Source organism: Bufo gargarizans, chromosome 10 (assembly GCF_014858855.1).
Source record: "Bufo gargarizans isolate SCDJY-AF-19 chromosome 10, ASM1485885v1, whole genome shotgun sequence".
NCBI classification, from domain to species: domain Eukaryota; kingdom Metazoa; phylum Chordata; class Amphibia; order Anura; family Bufonidae; genus Bufo; species Bufo gargarizans.
The window spans coordinates 93,217,718-93,232,257 of record NC_058089.1 but is presented as its reverse complement, the minus strand read 5'-3'; the positions used below and the strand labels follow the sequence as shown (position 1 = coordinate 93,232,257).

The 14,540-nt window shown below is 41.5% G+C and overlaps 1 protein-coding gene across 1 annotated transcript; it reads right to left on the bottom strand.

Moving 5' to 3' along the window:
* Positions 1-378: 378 nt before the first annotated feature.
* Positions 379-13,822, bottom strand: C10H16orf78 (chromosome 10 C16orf78 homolog). The gene is made up of 4 exons (XM_044269475.1): positions 13,682-13,822; positions 12,413-12,569; positions 2,183-2,537; positions 379-609 (listed from the first exon to the last, which is right to left on the bottom strand). The coding sequence occupies exons 1-4, from the start codon at positions 13,799-13,801 to the stop codon at positions 456-458; spliced, it is 786 nt and encodes a 261-aa protein (XP_044125410.1). The 5' UTR covers positions 13,802-13,822; the 3' UTR covers positions 379-455.
* Positions 13,823-14,540: the final 718 nt, after the last annotated feature.

Sequence of the window (14,540 nt, the reverse complement as noted above, 5' to 3'; positions counted from 1 at the left end):
ACGCTTGGTCAGTAAGGCCCTAAAACAGTCTGGTCACTAAGGGGTTAAAGACAGAAGAGAGGAGTGAAGAGGAGTGTAAAGGCCAAGGGTGGGTGGTTAAAGGAGGTCTCTCCTTGCTAGTTGAAGACAGGCTCAGTAGAAAGTCTATGAGTCAGTCCTCATCTGGCAAGGAGAGACAGTTAGTTACATAGATTAAAAAAAGACGCTGGTTCATCAAGTGCAATCTTTCTTTTGACTATTGCTTTTACAGATAATTGGAGGTCTCAGCACCCGCAACCTCAATGACCAAAACTTTTGACGTGTCACTGACACCTAAAAATATAAAAATACCATGAAGGTACATAGAAATAGTCTTTTTTGGCTCTGAATGATCTTTATTTAACTTATTGGTCCCCTGTTATTATGAGTTTATATCGTGTTCCTGCACAGAAAAGGACGGGTGTCAAGGGCATTGACTACAAGGACACTGTATTACTGCTTTCAGATGACATTACAGTACTAATGTCAATGTCCGACTCCTTCATATGTGGGTGGATGTCAACATGAATCCCTGACTCTTTGCACTTCTGTAACAATGAAGCGATGTTGTTTTCTGACAGTCGAAGGTATCTGGAAAATAAAAGATTTAACTGTCAATTTTTAGCTTGGAGGTCTTTGTTCATCATAATAGATTGACCACATGCACTCTGTGTACATCTCTATTGGCTGTTATAAACTTCAGCAGTAGTTATATCCATATTGGATCCCTAGTGATTTTCTTGGCCATCCGCAAAGGTTAAACAAATAATGGGAGCACATGCAGTTAATATAAAGGACATCTTAAAAGGAGAATTTGAAATAATTTAGGAAGGGGGTACTAAATAAAGGGAAATTTAATTTTTTCTATCTTTTTTTTTCTAGTTTTTTCATATAGTAACATAGTACATAAGGGCAAAAAAAGACATCTGTCCATCCAGTTCAGCCTGTTATCCTGCAAGTTGATCCAGAGGAAGGCAAAAAAAAAAAAAACCCTGTGAGGTAGAAGCCAATTTTCCCCACTTTAGGGGAATAATAAATTCCTTCCCGACTCCAATCAGGCAATCAGAATAACTCCCTGGATCAACGACCCCTCTCTAGTAGCTATAGCCTGTAATATTATTACGCTCCAGAAATACATATCTATCTATCATTTATCTATTTATCTATCAATGTGTGTATGGAGAAGAAGTATTATTAACCTCTCTGATTCCCCGTTGCTGCGTTCCAACACTTTTTACCAAATCCTCTAGAAATGCCTGGAAATGTCTTATCACCCAACCACCAAGGAGGCCATTCTCTCGATGTTGAGCTATGATCAAGAAGTGGAGACCAGCAAAGATCAGAAACCCAGTAAGCATCAGAATAGCAGCAAGAGGAGGATGGTGAGGTAAGTAATGCTTTTATTTTGTAACCCATTATTCCCCATATATATGTAATCCAGATGAACAAACCCTTTAAAGGATTGTTCCCATTGGTAGGATATGTCTTCATTTTGTGATCATTGGTGTCTGACCACTGGGACCTTTACCAATCCAGAGAATGGAGGACCTGATTTAGTGCTACATACCCTACTCCGTTTTTCTCTCCACCGCAGCACTCTGGGCCACCTGCTTTGCAGGGTACTGGACATGGTGCCACTGTGCAGGGGAAGAAGGGGCAGCAGTGCTTGATCAGTGCTACGGCTCCTTTTTTTCAGGATACTAATACTGAACACATTGACCAGCATTTACTGTAAGCTCTAAAATGATGAGAATTAAAATCAAAGTGACCTGTTCAAATACCACCAGCCTCACAAAAAAAATCCAGACATCATGGACCCTGAAAAAAGTCCTCTATTTTTATAGGCTATTCAAGAATTTCTGGACGTTGACAACCATGGCTTCCACCCAAGCTCTTTGTCTTTACCACGTCATCGTCAACATTAATCAGTGCTTCAGAGTTTAATAAGATGGGGGTTGGTTATCTTTGTAGAAGGAAAGATTATTGGACATTTCAGCTGCTCTGTTTTTGCACCAGGTTTTTTTTCATTAATCTCGGCATATTAAGATATTAGTTTAGAAACAAAACCTCATTAACCGCTGGAAATTGGAAGATCCAAAAAGAAGTAACATATTAGAATTGTCACTTGTGAAATCCTTATTTTTGAAGCTAATGTCTCATTTACCTGCATCTTAACACATCGTCCGGTGGTATATAAGAACTTAAGGATCTTTTACACTTGTCTTTCCAAGCTTTGAAAAATTGATCTCCTAGTCTCCTCTCCAATGTTGAATCAGTAGACGCAGAGTTATATTGAAACTTATATCCAGATAATTTATGTTGTGGTGGAAGCAGGACATCAAGTTCTGGCGAGGACATATGGCTAAGTTCCTGCCCTAACCATCTCAAAGTACTTTCTCTATTATGTAGATCTAAACTCTTGAGCAAGATGGTTTTTCTTAGACTTGAAGGAGGTCTTGGAGTGTTCACAGTGACATCCACACCATTGAAAGCTGCACAATTGTGAGTATTCCTCTTATCTGGGATAGAAAACATAAACTGTTACAATGCAGCGCCATAAAAACAATCACAGATAGAATATAATAAAAAATAACAGTTTGACTGTGCTTGGGCTGAAATGAAAGATACTCAATACTCAGGGGTAAAATAACTTCCATAGTAACCTACTAAATCTGAAATCAGATGGTGCCACTGTAGTACCTGTCATGTTCCATTATTCAAATTCCCAAAGGTAGCATAGAACATACTTCTGAGGTAGCATGCCTACATCATTGGAGTTGACAGTCGTAGACTGCATGGTCCTGGTGCAGCAAAATCTTGTGCATGCTCTACAAAGCAGGAGAGTGCTCTACAGAGGTCATAAGACTCAACTCCGTAAGTGCGCATGCGCAGAGACCTGTGATGTCTTCGCCCTGGGACCTGCTGTGCACGTGTGCAAGATTTCGCATAGACGCACCAGGACCAGATGGGCGAAGTTGTGGCCAGATCATGACGTTGCAGAGGAGGGGACTGACATAATGGTGCAAGGGAATTTGTCTAGAGGTGGGGTTGGGCTCTTTATGGAGGTATGCTCAGGCACTTGCAAGATGCAGGCTTGGGCTCCTAGAACCGTTAATCCCGCCCCACTGGGCACTTTGCAGATTAACTTCCATATCGATAAAACTTCTTGTTCTGACATTTTAAACCTGCCCTTGCTCTACCAAAGGTACAGTTGTGATGATGGTACAATGAGCTACAATGCATTGCTATTTGTTAGATACACTGGAATGAGGTGACAGATTCTCTTTAAGCTTATTTTGTTAGATGAGAAATTGGAAAAGGGTCTTTTTTAATATTTTTGTTTCTTAAAGGGGTTGTGCCACTAACAACATTTTTCCCCTATCCACAGGCTAGGGAATAAATGATTGCTGGGGGTCTGACTGATGGTACCCTCAGCAACCATTAGGACGGGTTTTTGTAAGTGCCACCAAGCTGTGCCATAAGAATGCAGCGTTGCTACATTCACTACTCTATTCACTTTTATGGGAGCACGGTACTTGGAAATCTCATAGAAATTAATGGAGCAGTGGATGTGGCACCTCTGCACCCTCATGGGGCCCCTTGTGGACCCCTTTTCTTGTGATCTTCTGGGGTCCAACCGCTGAGAAACACATTTCCTATTCTGTGGATAGGGAGGCAAGTGTTATTATTATTTGTGATGATTTCTTGGAGTTTTAAAAATGGCCGATTTTCATGATCTTTTCTAATAGTCTAATAGAATGACAACAGATAATTATAAAATCCATTTCATAAGCGTTTCTTCATAAATTCACTGCCATCATTCAACCTCACTTATCCTTCTGTATGCCTGTAATTATGTGCATTGTGAAGCTCACATTTATTTTAGCCATTCACATTTGTTCTCCTAACCTCAGTCTCTAACGCGTTTTATCCAATTAAGTGTTCTTGGGCTCTGTTGTTGCCTAAGAGAAAGTTGTCCGTGGTTTTACAAAGGATTTTACTTTTCATTGTCTGGAGGTTTTTCAGTGTACTACTTTAATCTGCATTTGCAATATTTCAATGACCTTTTGAAGTTATGTATTCAAAATTAAAATACACGATAATATGCTGAAACTCACATTTGTAATTGCGTATAGAACCACAGGGTCCGAGGCAGTATTACAAAAAGCAAGCTTCCAAACACAAACTTTTTAACCCTGTCACTTTTCCAGCGTTGAATCGGCGTGAGTTATGCTTTGCGTGTCTAGAATGTTTTTGGAATTATATAGAGGATTCCCTAAGAGTATGTATGCAAAGACTACACAAATATGATTTATTTCTGCCTTTTTTTTATGAACAGACCATTGCAGAATTTTAGTGGTTATTGTGGGATTCTGGCCAGAAAAACATCTGTATAAACGCTCAGCTTATTGTCTATACCAGTAAGCATGGTATTTGCCCTGAAAAGGACATCTCAGCCACACAGGAACCATTCCCTGCTGCTGTCCCTAATTTACATACCAGTGTATATTTTGATGTGACTTACAGACTTGCATGCCATGATTACTAATGTATTTTATTACTGGGTGCCTGTTAGAAAACCCCAAGGGGGATGGGGTTCAATACCAACCCAGTCCCTACAAGAATGTAATGGTGTTTGCCTTGAAATGGGAAGCCTGGCATCACAGGAACCTGTCGCTGAGCTATTCTTAATCTAAATTTACACAAGCAGTCACTCTGCCAAACCAAAAAAAATGGCATCAAATTAATAGAGTATCTTCTGCCCTTCGGAGTACCACAAGAAAATGAATGCATGGTCTTTGTTTGGCAGCTTATATAATGCCCCAGCCATGTCTGTCTCTCTACCACACCTCAAGTCCATGCCCCCATAGATGTAGTAACTCTGTAAGCGCCACTTATATCTCATTATTTCGGGGCCCTAAGTTTCCATCTCCCAGTCCTCCTGTCACTCTCCAACATAGTGAAGCTGTTGTACAGGCACCTTCCCACTCCTCTCTAACATAGCACTGATACGTTGGACAGGAGCAGTTGGCGGCCTGTACAGCAGCATTACTAAGAAGTTGGAGAAGGGCTGCAGAATGCTGAGTCTGGATGTAGGGAGGCCATTCTGAGCTAGCCAGACACCTTTCTAGTAACACTGCTGTACAGATGCCTTCCTGCTCCTCTCCAAAGTTAGGACTGGGAAACCCCCCTAAGTGCACCCCTGTATATAGAAGAACAAAACGCAAAGCAAAAAAAGTGGACCCTAATATTTTGCAGGATTTGGCTACTTAGGACAGAAAGGACTGATGTTTGCTTTTCCCTCCTCCTTTCCATGACCTTTAGGCAAGTTACTCAATCATTCATTGCTAACAAAAGTTCCTATGGATAGAAGACTCCTTCAAAAGTTCTCACCATCTGCCAACAATTCTGACAAACCAAGACCAGAACCCGTCTCTCTAAGAGCCCCAGTTCTATAGCAGATTCACTCCTCTTATGAGCAGTAGCTGGAAAATCAAATGCCCCTCTTCTGCCCTGTCCATAAGTCCCACTGGAGCACAATTTAAGATTAGCTGTTCAAATGGCAAAATTAGAGCTCTGAAGTACACATAGTTCTGACAAATATGATCCACAGAGCAAAAATGGTTTTTAATTATAGGTGAATAGTCACATTTCACATGGGGTCGCGCTTTGTCAAGGCCTTATCTTGGCATATATTGGTCACTGCCATGGCCTTTTTATAGCTGTAAAGCATTCTGGGAAATATATATCAATGTTGTTGCAGACATGTCACAAAACAGCAGGGTTAGGACTGCTGTATTCAGAGGGCTTACACAGATCTCATAGGCCCCCATAGATAACGTAGTATGGGCCCCTCTGCCACACCCAGTTTCCTAGTACACATGCGTCACTCCTAAGCAATGTGACTCCCTAGGTTACTGATGAATTTAAGAGGGGGAAAAAATTATGATTTTATATAAAACAAAAAGTTGTACTCTGCACCACCCACTGTATCTGACTTGTATGTTGGAAAAATTGGAACAGGTACTTCCGGAATATGGTGCTCATTCTGAACACAATATTTCTTAATGTGGTGCCAATATTCAAAAAGGGTCCAAAAACAGAGCCCAGAAACTATAGGCCGGTAAGTTTAACATCTGTAGTGGGTAAACTGAAGGTTTCCTAAGAGATGCTATCTTGGAGTACGTCAAGGAAAAGAAGCACATAACACCATATCAGCATGGCTTCATGAGGGATCGGTCATGTCAAACTAATTAAATCAGTTTCTATGAGGAGGTAAGTTCTAGACTTTACAGCGGCGAATCAATGGATGACGTATATCTGGACTTCTCCAAAGCATTTGACACTGTACCACATAAAAGGTTAGTATATAAAATGAGAATGCTTGGACTGGGAGAAAATGTCTATATGTCGGTAACACTGACATGGAAAAGGACCTAGGAATTTTAGTGAACAGCAAACTAAGCTGTAAAAACCAGTGTCAGGCAGCTGCTGCCAAGGTCAATAAGATAATGGATTGCATCAAAAGGGGCATAGATACCTGTGATGAGAACATAGTCCTACCACTTTACAAATCACTGGTCAGACCACACATGGAGTACTGTGTAAAGTTCTGGGCTCCTGTGAACAAGGCAGACATAAAAGAGCTGGAGAGGGTACAGAGGAGGGCAAGTAAAGTAATACCCGGAATGGGGCAACTACAGTACCCTGAAAGATTATCAACATTAGGGTTATTCACTTTAGAAAAAAGACTGAGGGGAGATCTAATTACTATGTATAAATATATCAGGGGTCAGTACAGAGATCTCTCCCATCATCTATTTATCCTCAGGACGGTGACTGTGACGAGGGGACATCCTCTGCGTCTGGAGGAAAGAAGGTTTGTACACAAACATAGAAGAGGATTCTTTACAGTAAGAGCAGTGAGACTATGGAACTCTCTGCCTGAGGAGGTGGTGATGGGGAGTTCACTAAAAGAGTTCAAGAGGGGCCTGGATGTATTTCTGGAGTGTAATAATATTACAGGCTATAGCTACTAGAGAGGGGTCGTTGATCCAGGGAGTTATTCTGATTGCCTGATTGGAGTCGGGAAGGAATTTCCCCCCCCCCTTAACCCCTCAGGGACGCATGACGTACCGGTACGGCATGTTTCCCGAGTCCTTAAGGACCCATGACGTACCGGTACGTCATGGCTTTAAATCGCGATTCCGGTTAATCGGAACAGGATGCCGGCTGAAATCATTCAGCCGGCATCCTGTAACAATGCAGGGGGGGTCATTTGACCCCCACGTATCGGCGATCGCAGAAAACCGCAGGTCAATTCAGACCTGCGGTTTGCTGCGTTTCCGGTCCATTCGGGTCTCCGGTGACCCGATGAACCGGACAAAAGACTGCGATCGGTGGCGTGATTATACACAATCAATCACAGTCGGAAGATTTGAAGAGGCGGTGCTGGCCCTGGTGCTGAATGCTGCTGTCCAGGGTGCTGATTGGTGCAGGGGAGAGAGGCGCGAGATTCAAACTTCCTGCGCTCCTCTCTCCCCTCCTCTTCCTGTTCTGCACGAGCACCCTGCAGAACCGTCCAGCACCAGCTCCTGAGTCCCCCTAATCGTAATCCATCACCCTCCTGCACCCATCGCCCTCCAGGTAGGTTAGGGTCAGTAAGGGAGAGGCACCGTTAGGCAGGGATAGAAGGGAAAAGTTAGTTAGGAAAAAATAAAAATAAAAATTAAATTCTAAACTTTCTTTGTTTCGGCTTTCAGACCCCAGACCCCCCTGCCACTTGCCCATCCCCCAAACCTTGCCGCCAGATCCACGTTCGCTTGTGGGACCGTGTGGAAAAATCAACGCGGTCTGCCTGCCCACCCCCTCCAGGTACCTATCCCCAGGGGTGAGACCGTGCACTTACCAGTGGAAACCTGTTGCTGGTCAGGTATAAGGACAAGAGGGATGTCCTTATGCTGTCCACAATACACGGTAATAGCACCACCCCTGTCCCTGTGCGAGGTACCGTGGCAACGGTCCTCAAGCCCGATTGTATCGTCGACTACAAATCGGTATATGGGAGGAGTTGATCTCTCTGATCAAGTCCTCAAGCCATATAACGCCATGCGCAAAACCCGGGCATGGTACAAAAAAGTTGCGGTCTACTTGGTACAGGTTGCCATGTACAACTCTTTTGTACTATCCTGAAGCGCTGGCAGCACAGGGACATTCCTCCAATTCTATGAGGCAGTCCTCAAAGACCTGATCTTTTCGGACCGGGAAAGAGCAGGCCGGAGTACCTCGGGTATTGGAGGCGCCTGGTCCCCCATACTGGAAAGAAGGGACAAACCCAAAAAAGATGCAGAGTGTGTCACAAGAGGGGGATACGGAAGGACACCACCACTCAGTGTGACACTTGCCCCGATCATCCGGGCCTCTGCGTTATCGATTGCTTCAGGGAGTATCACACTTCCATGGAGTACAAAATTTTTATAATCCCCAACAGTCCCCTAGATAACATAAAAAACTATGGCTCTCAGACTTTGGAGACACAGAAACAATTTTTTACCCCCCAAAAAATATTAGTTTTAGTGCAGGCATCCTCAAACTGCGGCCCTCCAGATGTTGTAAAACTATAACTCCCAGCATGCCCAGACAACCTACAGCCATCAGCAGGGCATGGTGGGAATTGTAGTTTTACAACATCTGGAGGGCTGCAGTTTTAGGATGCCTGCTTAGTGTCTCCAAAGTCTGAGAGCCATACATATTGGGCATCGTCGCGTGCGTAAAAATCGTCTCTATAAAAATAACATTCAACCCAACCCCCGGATGAACAGCGTTAAAAAAAAAAAAAGTGTATAAAAAGCCATTTTTTTTGTCACCTAACATCAGCAATAGTGCAATAGCGAGCGATCAAAATGTCATATGCACCCCCAATTAGTGCCTATAAAACCGCCATCTCATCCTGCAAAAAAATGAGCCCCTACATTAGATAGTCGCCCCCAACAAAAAAAAAACTGTAGCTCCCAGGCTATGGAGATACTAAAATATTTTTTGGGGTTCCTAAAATTATAATATAGTGTAAAATCCAAATAAATTTTAAAATATAGACATATTAGGTATTGCCGCGTCCGTAAGAATCTTCCCTATAAAAATAATATTTGACCAAACCCCTCGGATGAACAACGTTAAAAATATAAAATAAAAACTGTGCCAAAACACCAATTTTTGGGCAAAATTTCCATTTGAATCCTTTTTTCCGGTAATAAAGCAAGGGTTAACAGCCAAACAAAACTAAATATTTATTGCCCTGATTCTGTAGTTTGCAGAAACACCCCATATGTGGTCGTAAATGGCTATATAGCCACACGGCAGGGCATAGAACGAAGGGAACTCCATATGGTTTCTGGAAGGCAGATTTTGATGGACTGTTTTATTTGACACCATGTCCCATTAGAAGCCCCCCTGATGTAGCCTAGACTAGAAACTCCAAAAAAGTTACCCCATCTAAGAAACTGCACCCCTCAAGGTATTCAAAAGTTACTTTACAAACTTTGTTAACCCTTTAGGTGTTCCACAAAGCTAAATTGCAAATGTAGAAACAATTTTAGAATTTAAATTTTTTGTTACCTTGCCATAAAAAAGTGTAATATAGATCAACCATATTTACTCCTAAAATAGTCCCAAAACAACAACCACCTTATCCCGTGGTTTCCTAGATGGGGTCACTTTTATGGAGTTTCTACTCTAGGGGTGCAACAGGGAGCTTCAAATGGGACATGGTATAAACAAAACCAGTGAATCAATAATAATTTAGGCTGGCTCACAGTATTTTTGCATGTATAAAATTTATTAACCCACTAAATGTTTAAAAATATTGAACAAAACTTAGTTTAGTGTCGACATATCAGCATGAATATATGTATAGATACATACAATGCGGAGCTCACGCACACATCTATACAGCTGGAGTACTCCAAATAAATGAGACCTTTTGGCTAACAGTATTGGCGTCTATCTGCAAGGTTCGTACAGTTAAACCACTCGGATGTTTGTATAATTATATACTGGTTTACAGTTAGTTGGAACCAGAGTGGTTCAAGGAGTGTCCTCTCTGCGGTCCCTGATGAGAGAAACTTTGCACTCAAATGCTGTTTCCTGATGGTAATTACACCGCCTCCAACTGATGTTGATTCACTCCCTCCTCTTGTGGAGTAGGCTCTCGACTCGGGTTAATAAATTTTATACATGCAAAAATACTGTGAGCCAGACTAAATTATTGATTCACTCGTTTTTTCAGCTGGTTACTGAACGGCTGGGCTCCAGTAGTTTGTTGGTGGAGCTTTTCTAAATATTTATTATAAACAAAACCAGTCCTGCAAAATCTGCCTTGCAAAACCCATATGGTGTTCCCCTCCTTCTATGTCCTCCCGTTTGGCCAAACAGCAGTTTACGACCACATATGGGGTGTTTCTGCAAACTACAGAATCAGGGCAACCCATATTGAGTTTTGTTTGGCAGTTAACCCTTGTTTTTTTCCTGGAAAAAATTGATTATATTGGAAAATTTTCCTAAAAATCTAAATTCTTAAATTTTATGTCCATTTGCCATGAAGTCTTGTGGAAGACCTAAAGGGTTAACAGAGTTTGTAAAAACAGTTTTGAATACCTTGAGGGGTGTAGTTTCTAGAATGGGGTCATTTTTGGATGGTATCAATTATGTAAGCTTCACAAAGTGACTTCAAACCTGAACTGGTCCATAAAAAGTGGTATTTGGAAAATTATTGAAAAATTTCAAAATTTGCTTCTAAACTTCAAAGCTATGTAACATGCCCAAAAAAATTAAATATCATTCCCAAAATGCTACAAACATGAAGTAGACATATGGGGAATGTAAAGTCATCACAATTTTTGGGGGTATTAATATATATTACAGAAGTAGAGAAAATGAAACTTTGAAATTTGCTAATTTTTCAAAATTTTTGGTAAATATGGTATTTTTCATGCAAAAAAATTAACTTTTTGACCCAATTTTAGCAGTGTCATGAAGTACAATATGTGACGAGAAAACATTCTCAGAACGGCCGGGGTAAGTCAAAGCGTTTTAAAGTTATCAGCACTTAAGGGGTTAAGTGGGGAAAATTGGCTTCTACCTCACAGGTTTTATTTTGCCTTCCTCTGGATCAACTTGCAGGATAACAGGCCGAACTGGATGGACAAATGTCTTTTTTTGGCCTTATATATTATGTTACTATGTTATTCATGCAGTGCCTCAGAGGACTACTGCAAAGGATTAATTATTGTTAAAAGGGTTAATTTATTTTTAATGTTGTGATTTATTATTCAAGCACATGTTTCTTTATGAATTGTGTATACCCTAATGGCAATGAATGAGCAATATATGGTAAGTACTGGCAGACTGGTTAGGTTACCAAGGTGATGGACCAGGTACGCCCCCTGGCTAGTGAGCATAGTCTTAGCAGAGCTACAGACAAGACCTATATCTGCAGGCTCCTGTGCACTAGGCCCAAGTCTAGAGAACCTTTCTTCTTTGAGACTGCAGCTGCCAAAGAAGCAACTTTGCCACCAGAGTACACCTGAAGGAAAGAGACCGGACATCTTAGAAGGTCTAGAACCTGGATTTTGTTTTTGCAATTCACATGTCACGGTCAGGCTGTGACGACTTTTATTCCTATGGCAGCCCTTGTACACTGCAATACTTGGGCACGCAACACTTGCCTCGTCCATAGTTGCTGTGTAGCCATACCCTAAATGTTGTACCAAATCTGATTCACATGATGCAGAGAATTTCCTTCTCAGAGGTTTCTGTATTTCTGTTGTGTCAGAGATTAACTGATCAATTTGCTTGAATACGTTTTTTAGGGAATCAGTGTGTGTCCGTTCCGTCAGGTTTCACTTATTTTTGACAGGATAGAAATAGGATTGACAGGACTTTCCCCATAAAAAAGTGAAACCTTACAAAACAGTCACTAACTGTTCAAAATAATCCATTCAAACAAATTGGGATTACAATGGATACCCCCCCCCCCCCATTTTTATGTTCCTCTGGTGGCACAAGAATGCTACAGGTTTTCCCTTCATTCATATTTTATTCTCCTAAAGGACATGTGAAGTAGGGCCAGCGGGCTGCCGTAGAGTTCAGTTTAGGCACACAGACTGCCAGATGATGCATCTAATTTATGACCAGGCCTGCGCCTCGCCATAAATTAGTTGCGTCCTTTAACAGTGCAAGGGATATCAAGACTGTCACAGAGCATGCTGGTCTTGATAACTCTCCCCCACAGAGCTCTTCAGTCTCTTCCTCAGTCACAGTCTAGTACTGCCCTCCTGTGGGAAGTTTAATATTGCGACCCATGCTGTTACTAGCGCACCGTACTCTTATATCTCACCTGCGCTGCTTAAACGCCAAACAGGTTGATGAAGAAGGCTTTGCATTTTGGGCAGGAGATTAGAAGACAATGCAGCAGGTGGTACATCTGGAGCTTTCACCATGTCCTGCCTTGTATCTTTTTGTTGGTTTTCAACAAGAACAAAACTGCTTGGTTTCTTGATATTCATTTTTGGAAAAAAAAAGGAGAAAACAAAAACATCAGTCATTTAACCATCATAATAGTAGTAGGAACAGGAAAAGGAGCAGGGCACTACATAGGAAAGTATTTTTGGCCAGAAACCAGAAAGCAATAGGGATCAATCTTTCTTTGTGAAACCATATCTGGTTTTGATGCGAAAAACTGCCATAAAAACTACATGCTTGAATCCTGCCTTAAAAAGGGTTTTCTGGGATTACTATGGTTCTTAACAGATTTGCTCATGTAGTGGCTTACCTCATGTACACTTTACCCATTTTATTTTTCTTTAATTTGGAATCTCCTGACTTGTTTTCACCATGGAAACAAGTCACTTTGGTTGGTTTCCATCCTGTTTGTAGCACTTCCTGTTCCCGTATCCAACCAAACCCATGATGCATTTCTCCTCCCTCTTTACCACAGCTCTAGCACCGCCCCTAACACCGCCCAGCTAGTTCATCGCTCCTCACAGGGAATGCGGAGCATGTGCAATTGCAGTAATGCCGTCTAACTCTATATCCGACTGTGTTCACACATTGCGGCACCATCGTGGATATTCCCATACTTTGCCCAAATCTGTCACGGTTTTTGTCTTGATTTGCTCATTTGCTACACAACTAATCTGAGAAGCAAAGAAGATGCTTCAGCTTTAGAGGCAGCTGACTCCCCACAACAAATTAAATAAAGTAGTAGGGAAAAGTAAGACTGAGCATGTGCGTCCACCTCAGCACATTTACTGATGTGGACACAGAAAGGATTCTCAACAGAAACAGCAGGTGGTGCTATACTACCATTCTTCCTGGAATATCTGAGGATGTAAGTGTACTTAAACATGTGGAAATTCAAAAAAAGTTAATAATTATGGGCTGGATTTAAAGACTATGGACACCTTTGGGGCATTTTTTTTTTATTATTGTCTGTAGCCCTTATCTCTGAACTCATAACAGTGTTTCACTCCTTCAGTTGGTTACAATGTAAGCTTCACCAATACTGAAAAGTTTATCTACAGCTTTACTGCCTTAGTAAAACAGCCATTTTGTATTATAGACGTTCATATTTACTGTTAACTTCATGTGACTGAACTAATTGTACCTTATAAATAGTTCTGTAAAGTCCGGACTTTGAAACATTTGACAGATCTGTTAGTTTTGCAAGGTTTCTTTTAAGCTTCATCTCTTCTTGCTTCAGAACATTGTCGTTATGTGACCTCATGGATTCTAGACAGTGACTGAGCTTCTTAAACTAGAAAACAAATCTCCTAATCAATATTATGTATTCCAACACTTAAGGTGTTTTCCAAAATTAGAATGTTGTGATGTATCAAGAGGACATGGCTTAAGGTTGATTTTCCACTGATTGGTTGATTTTTCGACTGCCTTTTGGAAACCCAACCTAAAAGTTTGATCAGTTGGGATCCAGCTGTTGAATCCTTCACTGATCACAACAACGAGCTAGGTTTGGTCCACGCTTCTGAACTTCAATAAAAAAAGTGATTGAGCATAAAGAAACACTCTACTAAAATGAGTAATAGTGGTGTTATGAAGATCTTGGGCCCCAAAACAAAATCTTTAACAGGGCCCCCCACTTATCATGTACCATTTGTAATACTAGCATCTTTTTATGTGACAGAAATCTCCTATAGCTATGCCCCTGTCTACTAGGTGTCCATACCTTTCAATGATTTCAGTGGACAGCACATGTTATTTCCTGATGTGCCATTCCCCATCCTAGCCTAATGTAGGTTATACATATTAGCTGAATGTCAGAATCAGCAGGCATGGGGGTTCACACTCTCTTCAGATGGCAGATATTGGGGAAAGATGGGTCAGGTAGGCTGGATTCCTTTTATTCTCAGAAGAGATAAGTCTCCGACAGAGGTGTTTCTCAAGGACTTATTCCCACCACTCTACTGAGCCCACATGCAGTCTTGCAGCAATCCAAGGGGAGGGTG